The sequence below is a fragment of the Triturus cristatus genome, chromosome 9 (genome assembly GCF_964204655.1).
Source record: "Triturus cristatus chromosome 9, aTriCri1.1, whole genome shotgun sequence".
NCBI classification, from domain to species: domain Eukaryota; kingdom Metazoa; phylum Chordata; class Amphibia; order Caudata; family Salamandridae; genus Triturus; species Triturus cristatus.
The window spans coordinates 450568754-450585830 of record NC_140592.1 but is presented as its reverse complement, the minus strand read 5'-3'; the positions used below and the strand labels follow the sequence as shown (position 1 = coordinate 450585830).

At 44.2% G+C, this 17077-nt stretch overlaps 1 protein-coding gene across 2 annotated transcripts in view; it reads left to right on the top strand.

Annotated features, from left to right (window-relative positions):
- SIPA1L3 (signal induced proliferation associated 1 like 3) overlaps window positions 1–17077 on the top strand; it is a 657587-nt gene that overhangs the window by 265474 nt on the left and 375036 nt on the right. For both annotated transcript variants that reach the window (XM_085625340.1, XM_085625341.1), the window contains exons 5-7: window positions 5633–5821; window positions 9982–10156; window positions 16775–16878. In XM_085625340.1, the coding sequence (XP_085481466.1) occupies window positions 5633–5821; window positions 9982–10156; window positions 16775–16878 (468 nt within the window). The remainder of the gene's footprint in view (window positions 1–5632; window positions 5822–9981; window positions 10157–16774; window positions 16879–17077) is intronic.

Sequence of the window (17077 nt, the reverse complement as noted above, 5' to 3'; positions counted from 1 at the left end):
TTGCTGGGGTTCTCCATTAACGTGCCGGAGTCGCACCTGAGTCCCTCTCAGACGGTCCCCTTCATCGGAGTGGTTCTGGATTCGACACGGTTTCGGGTTTATCCTCCGAGCAGCGAGTCTGGGATATTCAGGCTATGATTCCGATCTTTCAGCCTCTATCCCGGGTTTCAGTCAGGATGACCCTCCGGCTCCTGGGCCTGATGGCCTCCTGCATCCTGCTGGTGCCACATGCCAGGTGGCATATGCGGTCTCTGCAGTGGGACCTGAAGTTCCAGTGGGCGCAGCATCAGGGCAACCTGTCCGATCATGTCCAGATCTCGGAGGGCACTGCACGACAATTGCAGTGGTGGCTCACAAATCGCGATTGGGTCAATGGTAGATCCCTCTCCCTTCCCCAACTGGAGCACACAGTGGTGACGGATGTGTCCTTCCTGGGATGGCGAGGCTACTTGGGAGAGGCAGAGATCAGAGGACTCTGGTTTCCGGTGGAGTCCCGGCTCCATATCAACCTTTTGAAACTTCGGGCGATCCGACTTGCACTGAAGACATTCCTTCCCTCTGTCCAGGGAAGTGTGGTGCAGGTGTTCACGGACAACACCACCGCCATGTGGTATTGCAACAAACAGGGCGGGGTGGGGTCCTGGACCCTATGTCAGGAGGCTCTGCGCTGCTGGACATGGCTGGAACATCAAGGCATCACCTTGGTGGTTCAACACCTGGCAGGTTCTCTGAACGCCTTGGCGGACAAACTCAGCTGCTGGTGCTTGATGGATAACGAATGGCGTCTTCACTCGGAGGTGGTGCAAGGTCTCTTTCAGCAGTGGGGAGAGCCTTGGTTAGATCTATTCGCCACTGAAGAGAACGCGCAATGTCATCAGTTCTGCGCGTTGGAATTTCCAAGGCAGCACTCGCTCGGCGATGCTTTTCGTCGCGAATGGAGTTGCGGTCTGTTGTACGCCTTTCTGCCTATACCACTTCTGCCAAGAGTGCTGAAGAAGATTCGGCGCGACCGGGCCCAAGTCATCCTTGTGGCTCCGGATTGGGCACGAAGATACTGGTATCCCGAGCTACTCAGCATGGCGATTGAACCCCACCCCCGATTCGTCTGCCTCTTCGGGAGGATCTTCTGTTGCAGCAGCTGGGGTCGGTCCTCCACCCAACCTGTCCAGTCTCCACCTCCATGCGTGGAGATTGAGCGGCGACAGTTAATAGCCTTCGATCTTCCTCCCGAAGTCTGTGATGTCATTCTGGCAGCCAGGCGTCCTTACACTAAAACTGTATACGACTGCAGGTGGAACAAGTTTGAGGCATGGTGCACAGGGAAGGCTGTGGATCTCTTCTCTGCCCCTCTTTCTGAAGTCCTTCTGTTCCTTCTTTCTTTGGCCCAGCAGGGCTCTGCTCTGGGCGCTATCAAAGGTTATCTTTCGGCCATATTCGCCTTTTTACGGCTTCCAGATCAGCCTTCTCTTTTTAAGTCTCTGGTTGTTATCCGTTTCCTAAAAGGCATTACGCGCACGTTTCCTCCCGTGCCGTTCATAATGCCTCAATGGGACTTAAACCTTGTCTTGACATAACTGATGTGCGCTCCCTTCGAGCCCCTTCATACCTGGCCTTTGCGTCGTCTCACTCTCAAGACGGCCTTCCTGGTAGATATCACCTCTGCCAGAAGAGTGAGTGAGCTCCAGGCTCTTTCTTCCAAACCTCCTTTTCTTTCTGTTCATCCGTACAAGGTGGTTTTAAGGACCCGTCCTTCTTTCTTGCCAAAGGTTGTCACGCCCTTCCACATCGTGCAGACTATCACTTTGCCCACCTTTTTTCTGCCTCCGCATCCTTCGAAAGAGGAAGAGAAGCTCCACCATCTGGACCCAAAACGTGCTCACTCGTTCTACCTGCAGCGCACATGACAGTTCCGGGTGGATGACCAGCTCTTTGTTAGCTACGTGGGTGCCAAAAGATGTTGGGCTCTGCACAAGAGGACCATCTCTCAGTGGGTCGTTCTCTGCATCAAGGCCTGTTACTCGTTGGCTAAGAAAGAGCCTCCTGTGGGGCTGCGTGCCCATTCTACCAGGGCGACTGCAGCCACTACTGCCTTGAGACGCGGCGTCCCCTTGCAGGACATTCGTCAGGCAGCTACATGGGCCTCGCTGCACACATTTACCAAGCATTACTGTTTTGACAGTCTGGTCTGGAGAGACGGCTTCTTTGGCCGTTCTGTTCTCCGTGAATTTCTGGTGTAATCTATTCGCAGACCCACCACCGGGGTTGGTAGTGCTAGGGTATCTATTCTAAGGTGAGGAATCTATCACTAACGTGTCTCTTTCAGATGCACAAGTTACTACTCGTGTAACAATATATCTGTAAGACATTAGATAGTGATAGATTCCTTACCGCCCCACCCATCCTCCCCGTTCTGCGACCTGATTTTTAGGGTTAAGGTCATCCCTTTCAGGGCCATAGTTTCTTGGCACCATTGCTCAGTTTCTTGCATGGCTCTGCGTTCCTGGCTCGGAAAGTCGTGTACAGAACGGACGTCAACGCGCATGGGTGGCGCCTACGTAGTCTCCGTAGCGTCATATCTGTGCTTACGACGCCAGCGACGGACGCAGAGCCGCACAACGCCACCTACTGACACGCAGGGGTACTGCTAGCAAAACTTTCCGGATCCAGTCTGACGCCTGGGGATATTCCAAGGTACAGTATCTATAACTAACTAATGTCTCTTACAGATATATCGTTACGCAAGTAGTAACTTGTGCTTTGTTCCTTAAAAATATTCTCCTGATGTCTAATGGGCAGGTTGATGATAAACCCCAAACAGAAAGACTGTGATCCCCTTTAAGTTGACCCTATGTACCCCCAAGGGTGGGGGCAGGAAGAAAGACTTTTGCTGGGGATAAAATTCATGGTGCGATCCCCAAACAGGGATCCACCAGAGAGAGACAACACTGTAAAGAGGACATTATCTCCTTTCCAGTGCATTCCCACTCACAGAGATGGGTGAGTTGGGGGAGGGGGGGAGAGGTATGCCCCCAGGCACCAATCAAATGTGAAAGCAGCGCCATTAGCGCAGTCTGCTTTCACTTTTGTCAGGTTTTGTTTTGCTGTGACGTCCGCGACCACAAACACACACATACACCCTTGTGACTAGACTTTGATTTCACAACAGAATATGTTTCTAGTATTTTCACCAAAAACATTTTCTTTAGCATAAAGGAGGACAGAAGAGGTAATAAAAGCAAGAGGTTTTTCTTCGGGTGGTCTTCGCACTTCCTTTTAATATCGGCGAAAAAAACAGTGCTATTTAAAAAGGAGTTCCTCACGGAAACGAGGACCAGTCAAACGATAGCCCAAATAATCAAAGGGTGTTGCAGCAGACACTCCTGTATATGAAATTATGCAGGCATAGTAGGCTGGGCACACCAGCAAGTGGCGTTGCTCACTGTGATTTAACTTTAGAAAAAACAGCATGGTAGGATGGGTGGCATTACTGAGGGACTGGCACAACATACTTCGGCTCGTCTATGCTATTGTCTGTGGTGGACAGCGGAGGTCAGAATGAAGAAGGTGATTGCTTTTTTATTCCTTACTCATGCCAGCATTGAGTTGCTCATTCGAAGCGGTGGCACGTCTGCTATCTCTTCCTCTCTTGCCATCTTAGTTCCTCCTTGATTGCAGAATTCCACAGGCGCCAGTGTAATTGGTAAATATGCTGCAGTGTGGCAGTGAGACGATATTGCTACCTACCTGGTACTACTTCATGAATGCCTTGATCTACTTATTGTATCCTGGTTTTATGATTTCTCCACCTCTTCTGACTGAAGCTCTGGTTCTTCACTTGTCTTCTCTGTCACCATTGGCAAACACCTGCTCCCTACCCCTCCATCCATCTCTTAAACCTTCAACTGAGGTCCACATAGCAAAGTCATCCTTCCACGCCATACTGGTCTGTTAGTTAATTTGTGATTGTTGGACTTGTGGTTGGATTCATTTTCTCACTTCCATACTGAAAAAAGGGGACATTCCTGGATTGTGGCTAGAGTATAATCTAAGGCAAGGTGTACGTAGATTGCTTAAGGTAACTTATGTCGGTAATCCACCAGACGTAAACTGCTTAGTAAGGATTAAGAGCTAGAAATGCCAGCTGAAGGTAGTGGTCCTTACCTATGACATAACACTACTTTATTTTTTAGCTTTCCTGTTTACCTATACTCATTGCACATACCATTCCCTTTCCTAATTTATCATACCCTTGCATTACCCTCCCAAGTCTTCCTGTCTCTCACTTCCACTGCTATGTTTTCTGTTTGTTTCAGTGAAAATTAGGTTCTCTCCACACTGCTGATTTTCTTTATCACCCCAATTTTACAAATCGGTACACTTGTCCAAACCAGTGCTCTTATCTTTAGTACGTTTTCTTCTTGATCACCTTATTTCGTCAAGTGTTTCGCCATTTCATTGTGGTGCACGCAGTTTTTTAACAATTGTACAATTAAATTGGGGAAATGGCTCTATAAAGCAATAAATAAGCACACCTTCCTAAATTATCTATCTGCTGCAAAGCCTTTGAAACGCTAGTAATGCCATCTTTGTAAGCATAGCTTTTTCTTCTCTACTCTGCAGTGTTTGTACACTTAATCTGGAGAAATGTGTGTTTGAGGCTGAATGCAGAAGCTATTATTAGAATATAGCTCTTCTTTTTAGTTATAGACAACAACAATGAAACAGCAAGGCTATATAGCAAGTGCACCTCCCTCTCGGTTGCCCCAATTCAGTCCAAAGTCTGAAAATCCGAAACTACTTGGCATGCACATCCACTACTTCCGCTGTTTTCGGTGAGTGATCCCAAGGACCAAAACTATTTCAACCACGACTGTGGAGTGCACCCCAGTGAAAGGTTTCCACAATGACTTAGTCCATCCAGTCAATATGTGTCCAAAATATTCTTTAATCTTCATATGAATATCATAAAAACAGCCAACGCATTTCGTCCACCACCTGTGGACTTTATCAAGGCTGTGGAACATACAAAAACCTATAGTGTATACTACAACATACATATAAAATTGGCAATACAACATCTATAAGAACAACAAAGACACATATGTAAAAATCCCCCATGGGATAATATCGATTTATAGTATACATGAATCAAACCAACGTGGTAACAGAAAATGGAGTAAAGGACGAAAGCAGAGGGGTTATTAAATTTCAAAACCAAGGTGTATAAAGAGACCCTCATTTGATTTAATAGACTTTAATAGACTTTGAAAAGAAATACAAGGTACCGGTCTATTAGAACCATCCATTAATGTTAGAAATATGAGTGTATGCTAGCTTTAGAGTGCGTGTAACCTTCAAACCAACCTTTGAGTGTCATCAGTTTTTACTATTTACAGTGTTTATTTGTAAACCACAGTTACTGTAATAGCCCTGCCGTAATGTATAGGTAGCCACCAAAATCTTTAGCACAGTGGTTCTGCTGCCAAATGTCTTGGTTTTAAACCATAATTTGTTCCTTGTGAAATTATCTAACAACATGCTAACTTGAATGGAAGCATTGTTTCTCGTTTTACACATATATTTCTGTGCAGATGTATATATGTAATGTTGGTGTTTTCCTTCTTTTCTATAGCTTATAACTCTGAGAGGATGTATCTTGGAAGATGCTGTTCCAACAACAGCAAAGCATGGGACTGTAAGAGGGATTCCCTTGAAAGATGTTTTGGAATATGTGTTACCTGAATTAAATAACCACTGCTTACGACTTGCCTTGAACACCCCGAAAGTAACAGAGCAACTACTGAAGCTTGATGAGCAAAGAGTAAGTCCTGTGTATGTCTCCATGTATAATTTTCTTTGCACCCAGCAATCTTAATTTAGCCTTCAAAATCAACTTTTCATATAAAACTGCGATCAAATAAATGTTTCCTTAAGCACATTTTTGAAATTTATAGTGAACACAAATGGTTGTGTTGTAGTTCTTGCCTTGTTAATTTAACTGTTCTGCTTCCTTCATTTTGCTTATTAAGTGATGAAAGAAAACCCAAAGTAGTGTCTTGATCCTTTTCTTCTAAAGATGCGCAGAGTTCATCTTCTCTTCCCAAGGCTATTTCTAGGCCTTACAGGTCTTGGTGAGGCATAGTCGTTTCACTCTTATAAAGGACTACCACCAACTGAATCACTTCTTGCTTGTCTGTCAATTGAATTTATTTATTGATGTTTTATGCTTACTGGGAGATATTTAACGGAGTCCGTCCACTTGTTTCATCCTTGTGCATTGGCTTATTGTTTATTATAAGCCATTCCTATACGTATTGTTCTACCTCTCCTATTCTTCTGCTGGATTCTGCTGGATTGCCTCACCTCAAGTTTAATACGTTTGTAACACATTTTAGAATTTGTTAGGCTTTACATGATAGCCAGCAGTAGTAGGTTTTTTTCACCGTATAATTTTCTCTTCTAATTTCAGCTTCTAACCCATATGAGCATCTTAGAAAATTCAGCTCAGGTGTCATTGTCTGGTTGGACATATGAGATCAGGATTCAGTCTGCACATTCTAGATCAATAAAAGGAACCACATTGCTGTAGATGTAAATTGTCCTTTATTGTTTAAATTGCTAATACATTCTATAACTAGAATGTTTCAGTGTTTGAGTCAAACACAACTTGCTGTTTTAAAGAAAATGTAAATATCTCCTGGGTTAAGTTTACGTATGAAGTCCCAGATCTGTTGCTAGTTAACAAAAATGCTGTTAAGAAAGTTGCATATACATTGAAGCTTTTTAAATTAGCATAAGATGCCATCATTAAAGAACTGTCGTCTACACTGTAATGAAGTTCTACACCACTGAACTGTCTAGTCTTTTAAAATCTTTAGAAGATGGATTTTGGAATCTCAAAATACCTCAACCAGTTAAGCCAGATATGAATACAAAAAGCGAACGTTTAAAAAATAAGTTTTTTAAAGTGCAATTGGCCCTTGAAGGAATAGGTGATCTTTTCATGGAAGTTGCATCAGGAATAGTTTTCCTAATGACCACCCTTTGTTCTGCGGCACAAAACAAATGCTATATGGTGTCCTAGGTTGACCAAATAATATTTAGAATCCAGATTTAGAGTGGATTAAATTTGCTGAAAAAATATTGCCTCCAGCAAAACGGTAGATCTGGAGTAAAAGGATGTAGCTACAATTATTTTGATTATTCCACAGAGTCCAGTTGATAACTTACGCCATCTCTTCATTTAGTAAAATATTTGCACAGCAGTCATTTGTCTTTATAAAAAATATTTTAATATATTTGTGATGAGCCTTCTTTTCCTTTGGCAAACACTTTCTTTTTCTTGTATGCCTGTTATCTTGGTTGCGCTCTCTTTCTCTGTTGCTGGCTCTTAATGAGTGCAGGTTTGTCCCCTAGCCCATTAGGCTGTTAGCAAATGGCGCGTGGGTTTTATTTTATCCTAGCGGGCAACCGGCGTCCTTCTCGACCGTTGTACAGGAGGCAGAAAGCAAAAATAGTCTTCTTGTTTTTACAGTTGGTCTATCTTCAGCCTCATTCAACAGATTATCTGAATAGTCTTGCAGTACTCTGAGCCCTCCTCCTTAGTCAGCATGGCCTGCACTGCAGACCTTTCTTGAATATGGTGAAGGTCAACCTAATTAAGATTAAGCGTGGTTTAATTTACGAAGACTGCCTAGTTGTGTGTTGCTTCCTCAATAACAGTTTTTGGGATGTTGGATATAGCTCCAAAACAGGGCAAGGACTTACAGCATCTTCTGCATCAACTGCAGCTTGCAGATGCTGGAAGGTGCTGATGCAGATTCTGACACTGCTTGTTGGTTGTCCTCAGAGAACGTTTTAATGCACGTTTGGAAGGGCACCCTGAGAAAGACTAGGGAAAAATACCATTGTAAGTTCAAACCTCGAGACCTGCCTACGTTAACTTGGTGCGGTCTAAGAAAATAGACTTGGTAGCGCACTTCCTTTTCTTCCAGCAAGATTTAGAAAATGGTTTTAGAACTACCTTTTGGTGATTCAATTCTTTTTCCTGCCTGATCACCTGTAAAAAGACGAGATTTTGTGCCAAACACAGGACAATCACACATTTACTTTCTGTAGCTTGAGATATACGTCATGCTTATTTCTCCTTCAGGATTCACCCAGTTTTTAAACATCCTGAAGCATGCACTTCAAGTAGAAGGTGGAAGCATGCACTTGAAAGTAGAAGGTGGAGTGTTGTCCTTTCACCATTAACAAACATTAACAGAAAAGTTGCATGAACAATATTTTCAAGGATGTTTTTTGCTGGGTCCCGTATTTCTTTTTCTTCTAAATGTCCTCCGGTATTGCAGAAGTTCAGAAGGAAATTGAGCAACCTCTTTTATCTGGAGCGATTGAAATTACATTTTATTCTTGTTACTTTTTTATGCCCATGAAAACCAGGGGATACGCATGATCTTAATCTTTGATTTGAACAAATCTCTGCTAATAGAATTCCGCCACGCAGTGACTTTAGCTGACTTCTTGGAAAGCATGTCCACTGATAATGGGATGCCATCTCCAGCGCTCCAGTATGCTTAATTAGAACTACCATGCAAGGAGCAGCGTAGAGCAGTCTAGTGGTTTGCTGTCAGAAGTATACAGTATTAATTGACCCTGGGCGTAGTTCGCGTAGTAGCGCTACGTGTAGCTACGTGAAGTGCACTACGCGAGATACGCGTAGCACTACGCGAGATACGTGTAGCACTACGCAAACTGCGTAGTGCGCTGATCGCGATGATTGCACAGTGCCGGATGTTAGTCCGCACTGTGCAATCATTGAAAACGGCATCTTGCACAGTGCGAGCTTTCGTTTTCTGCCGCTCGAGTAGATTTTTAATTGAGCGGCAGCTTTCTCAACGCGGACTGGTAGTTTCTCATCAGGAGCGGACGCGGGCATACGCGACCACTTGCAATGAGAAACCTGACCTCCCCGCGTTGAGAACCTCGCCAGGAGGTTTATTTCCCATGCTCGCGATCGGCAACTTGATGTTGCTGATCGCGAACAAGGAAAAAGTCTCGCCAGAATGTCATTTTGCTCGCTCACGGTCGCCAACTTGACGTTGAGGTCCGCGAGTGAGCAAAAAATGCCCGCTACACTACTCGATTTTGCACTGTGCTACGTGCAATTCGCGTAGCGCGAAGTAGCACAAAGTACCAAACTTTGCGAGCGTAGCGTAGTTGTCCGCCCAGGGTTAGTATTAATACAGATGACTACCTTTTGGGCTGATCTCTGCTCCGAGAGTGTGTGATGGTTTCCTCGGTTTTGATACCATCATGTTCCTTTACAGCATTCAGTTGTTCCCTGTCTGAGATAATCAACTTGTGAAAACAGTTTCTGGAAACTTTCGCTAATTCTTGACTTGTATGCACACATGTACGCATAGATGTTGCACTTTGAAAACGTTTTTTTATTATAGATGCTGTTAAGCACCTGCAAAGAAGCATTTTTTTTGGGGGGGGGGGGGCGACCTGCAACAGCATTGGCAAATAGCATTAGCAAAGCCAGTAAGTAAGTCTGTATTGCTTTTAAAATGTGAGGCAGGTTGGCTTTGTCAATGATCATTTGTAAAGCCAAAGCTTCTTTGTCGTCTTCTGTTATTTCACCAATGCGGGGAACACCAAAGGTGGCATTATTCGTTATGCATTGAGAGTGGCACTGATAACTGATCTCAAGCTTCTACTAAATATATTTCCCTGTTCTAGAGGAGTTGCTGGCAAGGATTTGCATTGTGAGTGTTTAATTTCAATTAGGAACATATTTTCATGTTAACACCATGAAAATGTTTTAATTTAATTTGAGTCGCATTAGTATTTACAGCTTTTATCATTTTCAGATTAAAAAGCTAGATATTTTCACAAATGGTACCTTGTTTGGCTTTTTCGCATGTCCCAGAGCCTGGAAATAATCGTACTGAATTCTTCTCTTATTTTTCTTACCAGCTTTGCAGAAAACATAAAGTGGGAATTCTGTACTGTAAAGCGGGTCAGAGCTCAGAAGAGGAAATGTACAACAATGAGAGTGCAGGACCCGCGTTTGAAGAATTCCTTGCATTGATTGGAGAAAAGGTTTGCCTCAAGGGATTTGACAAATATGCTGCCCAACTGGATACTAAAAGTACGTAGCTTTTACAAAATCAGATATTTTACGTGTTCATTCACATATGTTCAAAATAAATCTAATTTTGTGTGATGTACACCAGTTAACAAAAACAGTTTCATAGAGCTGCAATGTTAGGAAATCCACTTCTTGATGGGTATGGTTAGTTTTTAGTGAAGTTGGGGGTCTTTTCTTTTAAAAAAAATAGTCATGAAATATAACTGTATTTAGCGCTTAGTCTGTTACACAATACCATTTTTTTGCATACATATATATAAAGATTCACCTAAAAATCAATTTAAGATCTTCATCGTATTGTGATTACATCAGATTTGATCTACAGCAAAAAAATTACAATGACCTACTTTAACTAAAACCAGTATCAACTGTAAAATGTATGTATCCACTAAAATCAACAGAGCGCCCTGTGCTATCTGTGTCGATATTGCTAGTAAAAATCTAAAATCCTAATATTGCATACCCTATAAAAATCACTGGGCTTCCATTTGAGTCTTTACATCATACGTGACGAGAACTAATTTTTTTAAACTTGCGCTTTAAAGTGATAAAATATAAAGAGTTCATTAAAACATGAACATTGGAGCAATGTACTTTTAATCCACACCTGCACGTCATGTCTCCATCCGCCAGGGCTTTCCCCTCACACTTTGGATTGATTAAGCGGGATTTAGGCCCACACAGAATTTCAGTAGTACACTCCTCATCACCGTGCAATGAATCAAGGAATTTTGAAGTGCCTTTGTCGAACATTTGTCAGATCTCTAAACCCATGATTCCATGACACACCTTTCCTTTAATTTATTTTTAGTCGGAGGCATGGGAACATTATTTTTAAAGTTATATAGATTGAATTACTCAGCTTAGCTCCTAAGTCACTTCCTTACATCCCTTGCCCAGAGTAGATAAATCTGGCAAATTTCTCTTGCACAGAGTATTGAAACCTTTGTTTTGGAGACATGTAACTGTTAATGCCAGGAACACAGGCTTACATTTGCCACTGTGCTGTTCCAAGAGTTCAGTTTGACTTCCATTCTTATTGCTTGAACCATGGAACATGGAGGGAGGCCTAATAAGTTTTTAAGACATTTGCCCTCTGTTTTCTCCACATCATGCGTGGTGTTCAGGCCTAATATTTCTGCCCGTATAAAATTTGAGAGGTACCATATCTTCATATGCTGTCAACATTGGCCTCTTGACGGACCTCCACATTCTCATTTGCATTTCTTTAAACACCCCACAGTTGTTAAACCTCAGGTTTCTGGGGCACCCACATACATTTTCCAATGTAAAACTTTAATGAGCATCATACCCAAGTATTTGTAGGAAAGGGTTTTTCTACTTTCAAATTTCCAATAGATGACTTAAAAGGCGTGCTTTTTCTCCCCATTACCTGGATATACGTTTTCTATATACTTATTATTAAATCATTTACTTTACAATAATCATTAAATACATGTAATTTTCCTTGAAGCCCTACGTGCTTTACATCTGAGTTGAAAAGACCATCCGCTTATAGTTGGCAGAGTTTATTCCCCCCTGATATAGTTCCTTTGGCACAGCTAAAATGCTTCTGGGAATAGTCATACCATTTAATTTTGCCCACAATATCCTATTGACCAAATCAGAAGTTGATCGAAAATCAACCAAACAGCAAAATAGGTTCCCTTATGTTTTTACTAGTACACTGGTATGCAGAAGAAATTTACATTTCCTTATGTATTCTCCTGAAACCAGTACGTCCATTTCTGTGCATCATGTCTTGCTCTTTGCTGTGAGCATGGTGGACTGATCTGTTTTATTCGAATCACTGTTTTTGTAAACTTATTTTTCAGATGAACAAATTATATGAACTTAAAAATCATTATTTCAAATAAGTTTCTTGCAGACCTGCCTCCAATTGGGGTGTCCGACGAGGTGAGGGACCAGTTGGAGGCCCCCTTGACCGACGAGGAGCTGGGGGTGGCGCTGGGGGAGCTCAACCCGGGCAAGGCCCCGGGACCCAACGGGTTTCCCTGCGAATTCTTCCACCGGTTTCGCGCGCAAGTGGTCCCGTATTCTCGGGCAGTGGTCGAGGAGGCCAGGGATAGGGGGGCGCTCCCGGCAGACTGGAGACACGCCAAAATTGTGGTTTTCCATAAGCCGGGCCGACCCCCGGACCAACACGCCTCCTATCGCCCCATTTCCCTTTTAAATGTGGAGGCCAAAATATTGGCCAAAGCATTGGTGAACCGTCTCTTGCCACATATCACCACCTTAGTGCACCCGGACCAGGCGGGATTCATGCCTCAGCGGGCAACCAGACATAACATTCGGAGGGCGCAGGTGGCAGTAGCGGCCGTACAAAGGACGGGACAGCCGGCGGCCTTGCTGCTGGCGGACATGGATAGAGCGTTTGACTCCCTCAGCTGGGTTTATCTCTTCGTATTGCTCCGCAGACTGAATCTGGGTCCCCGGTTCCTTTCCTACATAACGCTCCTTTACACGGACCTCACGGCGGCGGTGCGAGTAGCGGGGGCGACCTCTCCTACTTTCTCCTTGGGACGCGGAACGCGGCAGGGATGCCCTTTGTCCCCGTATCTTTTCGCTCTTGCTATGGAGCCGCTGGCTAGGTGGATACGCATAGACGCGCAGGTTCGGGGGTTTGAATGGGCCACGGGCCTGTCCGATCGGATTGCGCTATATGCGGACGATGTCCTCCTTTTTCTTACGGATGTGGACAGGACTGGGCCACGGCTCCTGCGCATTATGCAGGTTTTCGGGGAAACGTCCGGCTTGTACATGAACCCTCGCAAGTCCACCCTGTGGGCGCTGGGTGAGCGCACGAAAATGGGGGCGTGGGCCTCTTCAGTTCAGTTGGCGTTGGGAGGACTGAAATATTTGGGGGTGTTCTTGACGGATGTGCCGGCGGTCACCTGGGAGCGAAATGTGGCCCCAGTATGGGAGCGCGTTCGCTCCGAGATTAAAATCTGGTCCCGTATGCCCTTGACTCTGTATGGGCGATCGGCAATATTTAAAATGGTGGCGCTCCCTCGACTCCTATATCAGCTACAGAACCACCCATACAAGATTCAGCCAGGTTGGTTCAGACAGGTGAATTCGGTGCTGGGGCAATTCCTGTGGGAGGGGGGTAGGGTGCGCGTGGCTATACGGACGTGCTTCCTATCCACCTACTGTGGAGGGCTGGCCACCTCGGATATTCAGTCATATTATCAAGCTTCACATCTTCTAGTCCTTAACGAATGGTGGTACGGGGACAGGGGAGACCCGGCATATGCGCTGGAACGACAACTTATGGGACGCCACACGCTGCATACACTCCTTTACTCTGCGTCCCTGAGGGGTGTGCTGCCCCCGGCCATGCAGGTCGTGTTTCAAATCTGGAGGCAGGCTTTGCGCCGTATGGGATGGTGGCGGACCTTGACTCGTGAGACTCCCCTGTGGCACAATGGGCGTCTACCCCACTTGGCGGCCCTACAAGGTTTTAAGGGTTGGGATGACATTGGCATCTCCACGCTGGGAGATGTCATGCGAGGGACGATACTTAAATCTTTCCCTGAGCTACAGAAGGAATTCCATATGCCACGTGAGCAATTTTTTAGATATCTCCAGCTCAGGCATGCCCTGTCGCCCGCATTGGTGGGACTGGATTCGCTCCCTGACTTCAGCCCATTGGAGGCGAAAGTCTTCATGGGGGATCTACCAGATAAAAAAACTTCCAGGATCTATCAATCCCTTGTTACGCACAGCTCCCCCACACTGAGCAAACTTCGGGGGGACTGGGAGGCAGAGGTGGGCGCTCTGGAGGAAGAGGATTGGAGGGAGGCGCTGGCCGCCCCGCGAGGTGCTGCTATAGCCATGAGGCTCCGGCTGGTTCAATTTAAATACCTGCACCGGGTGTACTTCACGAGAGTGCGGCTGTGGCGGGCGGGGCTGATAGCATCCCCGGAGTGCCTGATGTGCGGCAGGGAAGAGGGCACATTCTTTCACACTATCTGGCAGTGCGCCTCCCTTGATCGCTTCTGGAGGGGAGTGTTGGCGTGCCTCTCGGAAGTATTGGGGTGGGAGCTCCCCCGCTCGCCGCGATTGGCTCTACTCCATGTCATGGAGGACATAGGGGGCAATATATATAAACGTCATCTCTTGTTGCTGGGACTCACTCTGGCCAAGCGGGATATTGCAAGGGAGTGGAAGGCGACACGAGCCCCATCCATGATGGGATGGAAGAACGGCCTGGACTTTTGTATGGGGCTGGAGCGGCCCGTCTTCGAGGCCAGGGGGTGCCCACGCAAATACTTTAAGATCTGGAAACGCTGGGCAGACTACCGTGGAATAGGGCTGGAACCCCCCGCAGAGAGGGAGACCAATCCATAGGGGCAGCTATACACGGACGTTGGTGGTCCTGGGGGGGCAGTGCGGGGATGCGTACGCTGCGAGGGGAGAGCGGGATGGATGGAGGGGGGAGAGTAGGGCTAGCAGTAGGAAGTGCGATCTTTGGGGTTTGGGGGCGGGGGAAGTTATTGAATATACAATTGTCTATTGCCTTTATGTAAATGTATGAAGGATTTGGCAGATGTCTCTGGGTTACAGGGCTCTGCATGGTGATGGCTATATTGACATAATAAAATTTGTTTAAAAAAAAAAAAAAAAAAAATCATTATTTCATGCATGCCGAACGGCCTACACCAGTGATAAACAGATAACAACAGTGTTCCTAGTTACTCTAGGACAAGGTTAAGCCAACTTTAGATACGGTTAATCTTTATAGCCATCAGAATCTGTTTCTAGGAGACCTTTCCCAAGCACTGTCCCCGCCTTTGAACATAGACTAGTCTTTTAGGTCTTTGCCAAGCTTGTCAACCCCGATCATTCCTTCTTCCTCGTCCACTGCCCCGTTCCCCCCTCACCCCCATTCACACACATCTCTATCCCATCTTTCAATTTCAGGACAGTTTCATTGCAGCTATAGTATTTCAAAACCTCTTTTTGCTAGCACCAGATATAATGTCACAAATCTATACATCAATCTACTTTTCCTAGGGTTAGAATGCAGTCCAAAATTACAGTGTTCTGGCATACTAATTTTTACAATCCTTATAATTGTTCTCAACTTTTTGACAAAGGTACTCCAGAACAGACTCCTTATCATACATTTTCCTATCATGTGAAAGAGCTCTGCTCTCCTTCTAGGACCTTTTTTATTTTATTAGAATAAGATTTAACATATTGTTAGTGTGTTATTATCCTTTTCCAAGATATTTCAGACCTTCTAATTGCCATTCCAGTTAAAGATTTGGTAGATCTACATTACTCTTTTGGACCAGTGCTCCGATAGTTTGCTATCAAATGAGATTTGGGTAAGGTTAACTTTAATATTGTGTTAATATTTCTCAAAATTTCCCAGATATTGCCAACATGTATTTGACTGACTCAACAGGACACTTTAAGTATATTAATGTGTTTGTTGCGTACATACACAACATGCGCCTTGCCTCACATCTTAATAAACCTTTCATTCATAATTCTTTGAAACAGTGCTGCTAATGGTTTCTTGGCAAATGTAAATGTTAGCGTGGATGAGTACCATCGGTGTCTGTCTCTCCAGCACCCAACCATCCAAAATTGCTCTGTTGATTCTGAGTTTTGCCTTGGGCCCACTGTATGTCAACTCAGTTCAACCCATTGAAGTTTAATTTTCTAAAATGAGTATTCTCAACTGTCCATATCAAAGTGCATTCACTGTCGAAGTCCACTCTTTCGTAATCCGCTTTAAGAAATCTGAGGGCGAGAGAATCCTACATGAGCTCGATATCAATACGATGCTCTTACTATAGTGAAAGAACAAGAACACTTAAGTTTCCATGTTGAATGGTTGTGGTCATTTGACAACCCTAGCAGGTTGGCTCATAGACTGCATCAAGTTGCCTACCGTCTGGTAGACAGGCTACTGCCTAGGAGTTTAATTGCTTTCTCAACAAGTCAGGACTTTACCAGCAATAGTATTAGCAAGCATCCTTCTGCATACATATGCAAGTTGGCCACATTCACATTTCTTTATTTTCTTGCTGCTCTTTGCTAATGCAAGACATGCTCTGAATCCGAAGAAGGTTTGGGCAAAAAATGAGCTCAACTGGATGTAAAAAAAAGTGTTTGCAGAGTTTTCGCTTAAAAGCATAAACTATTCCAAATGTTTTACCTGTGGATATCCACCTTGATGTTGTGCAATTTGCAAATAGTATGTGTTTCTATAAAAGTTACCAATGTTGGAGGACATCCTTAGACTGGAAGTGACACATTCTTACACTAAAGGACATTATTCTCCACAGTTCATGGCTCTAAAGGATGAAAACTCTCGAATAGTACTATCATTCTTTATGCTCCAGTGCAGTTGTGGGTTTGATTGTGTGGATTTTAGAACTATACCTACATAAAACCTGATGGTTTTTTCGAATTACAGGAAAATTGATTGAATTCCGAAAACGGAGTCTCAGAAAGAAACCGAAACCAGACAAATGTTCTTTAAATCTATTTAATAGATGTTCCATTTAACCTGCCATTCTGTTTACAGTTCATAAAACGTGTAAAATTATTCCATGGTCTGTACTTTTATCTTTATAGCGGACTCCACAGGTACCCAGTCCCTCTACACAACCTATCAGGACTATGAGATTATGTTCCATGTATCCACCATGCTTCCGTATACGCCAAACAACAGGCAACAGGTAGGTGTCTATTCATCAATTGAAAGGTCATAAACCAATAACCAAATGGTATATCATTTAAAAATTATATATTATCCCTTTAGTGCTGTATCCCTTAGCAAACCACGTATAAATTAGTGTTATTAATTATTTCCTTTCCAAATTATTCTAAACTTACTCTGAACTGCTGACTCGACTTCAGCTGTCTCCATTGTACTTT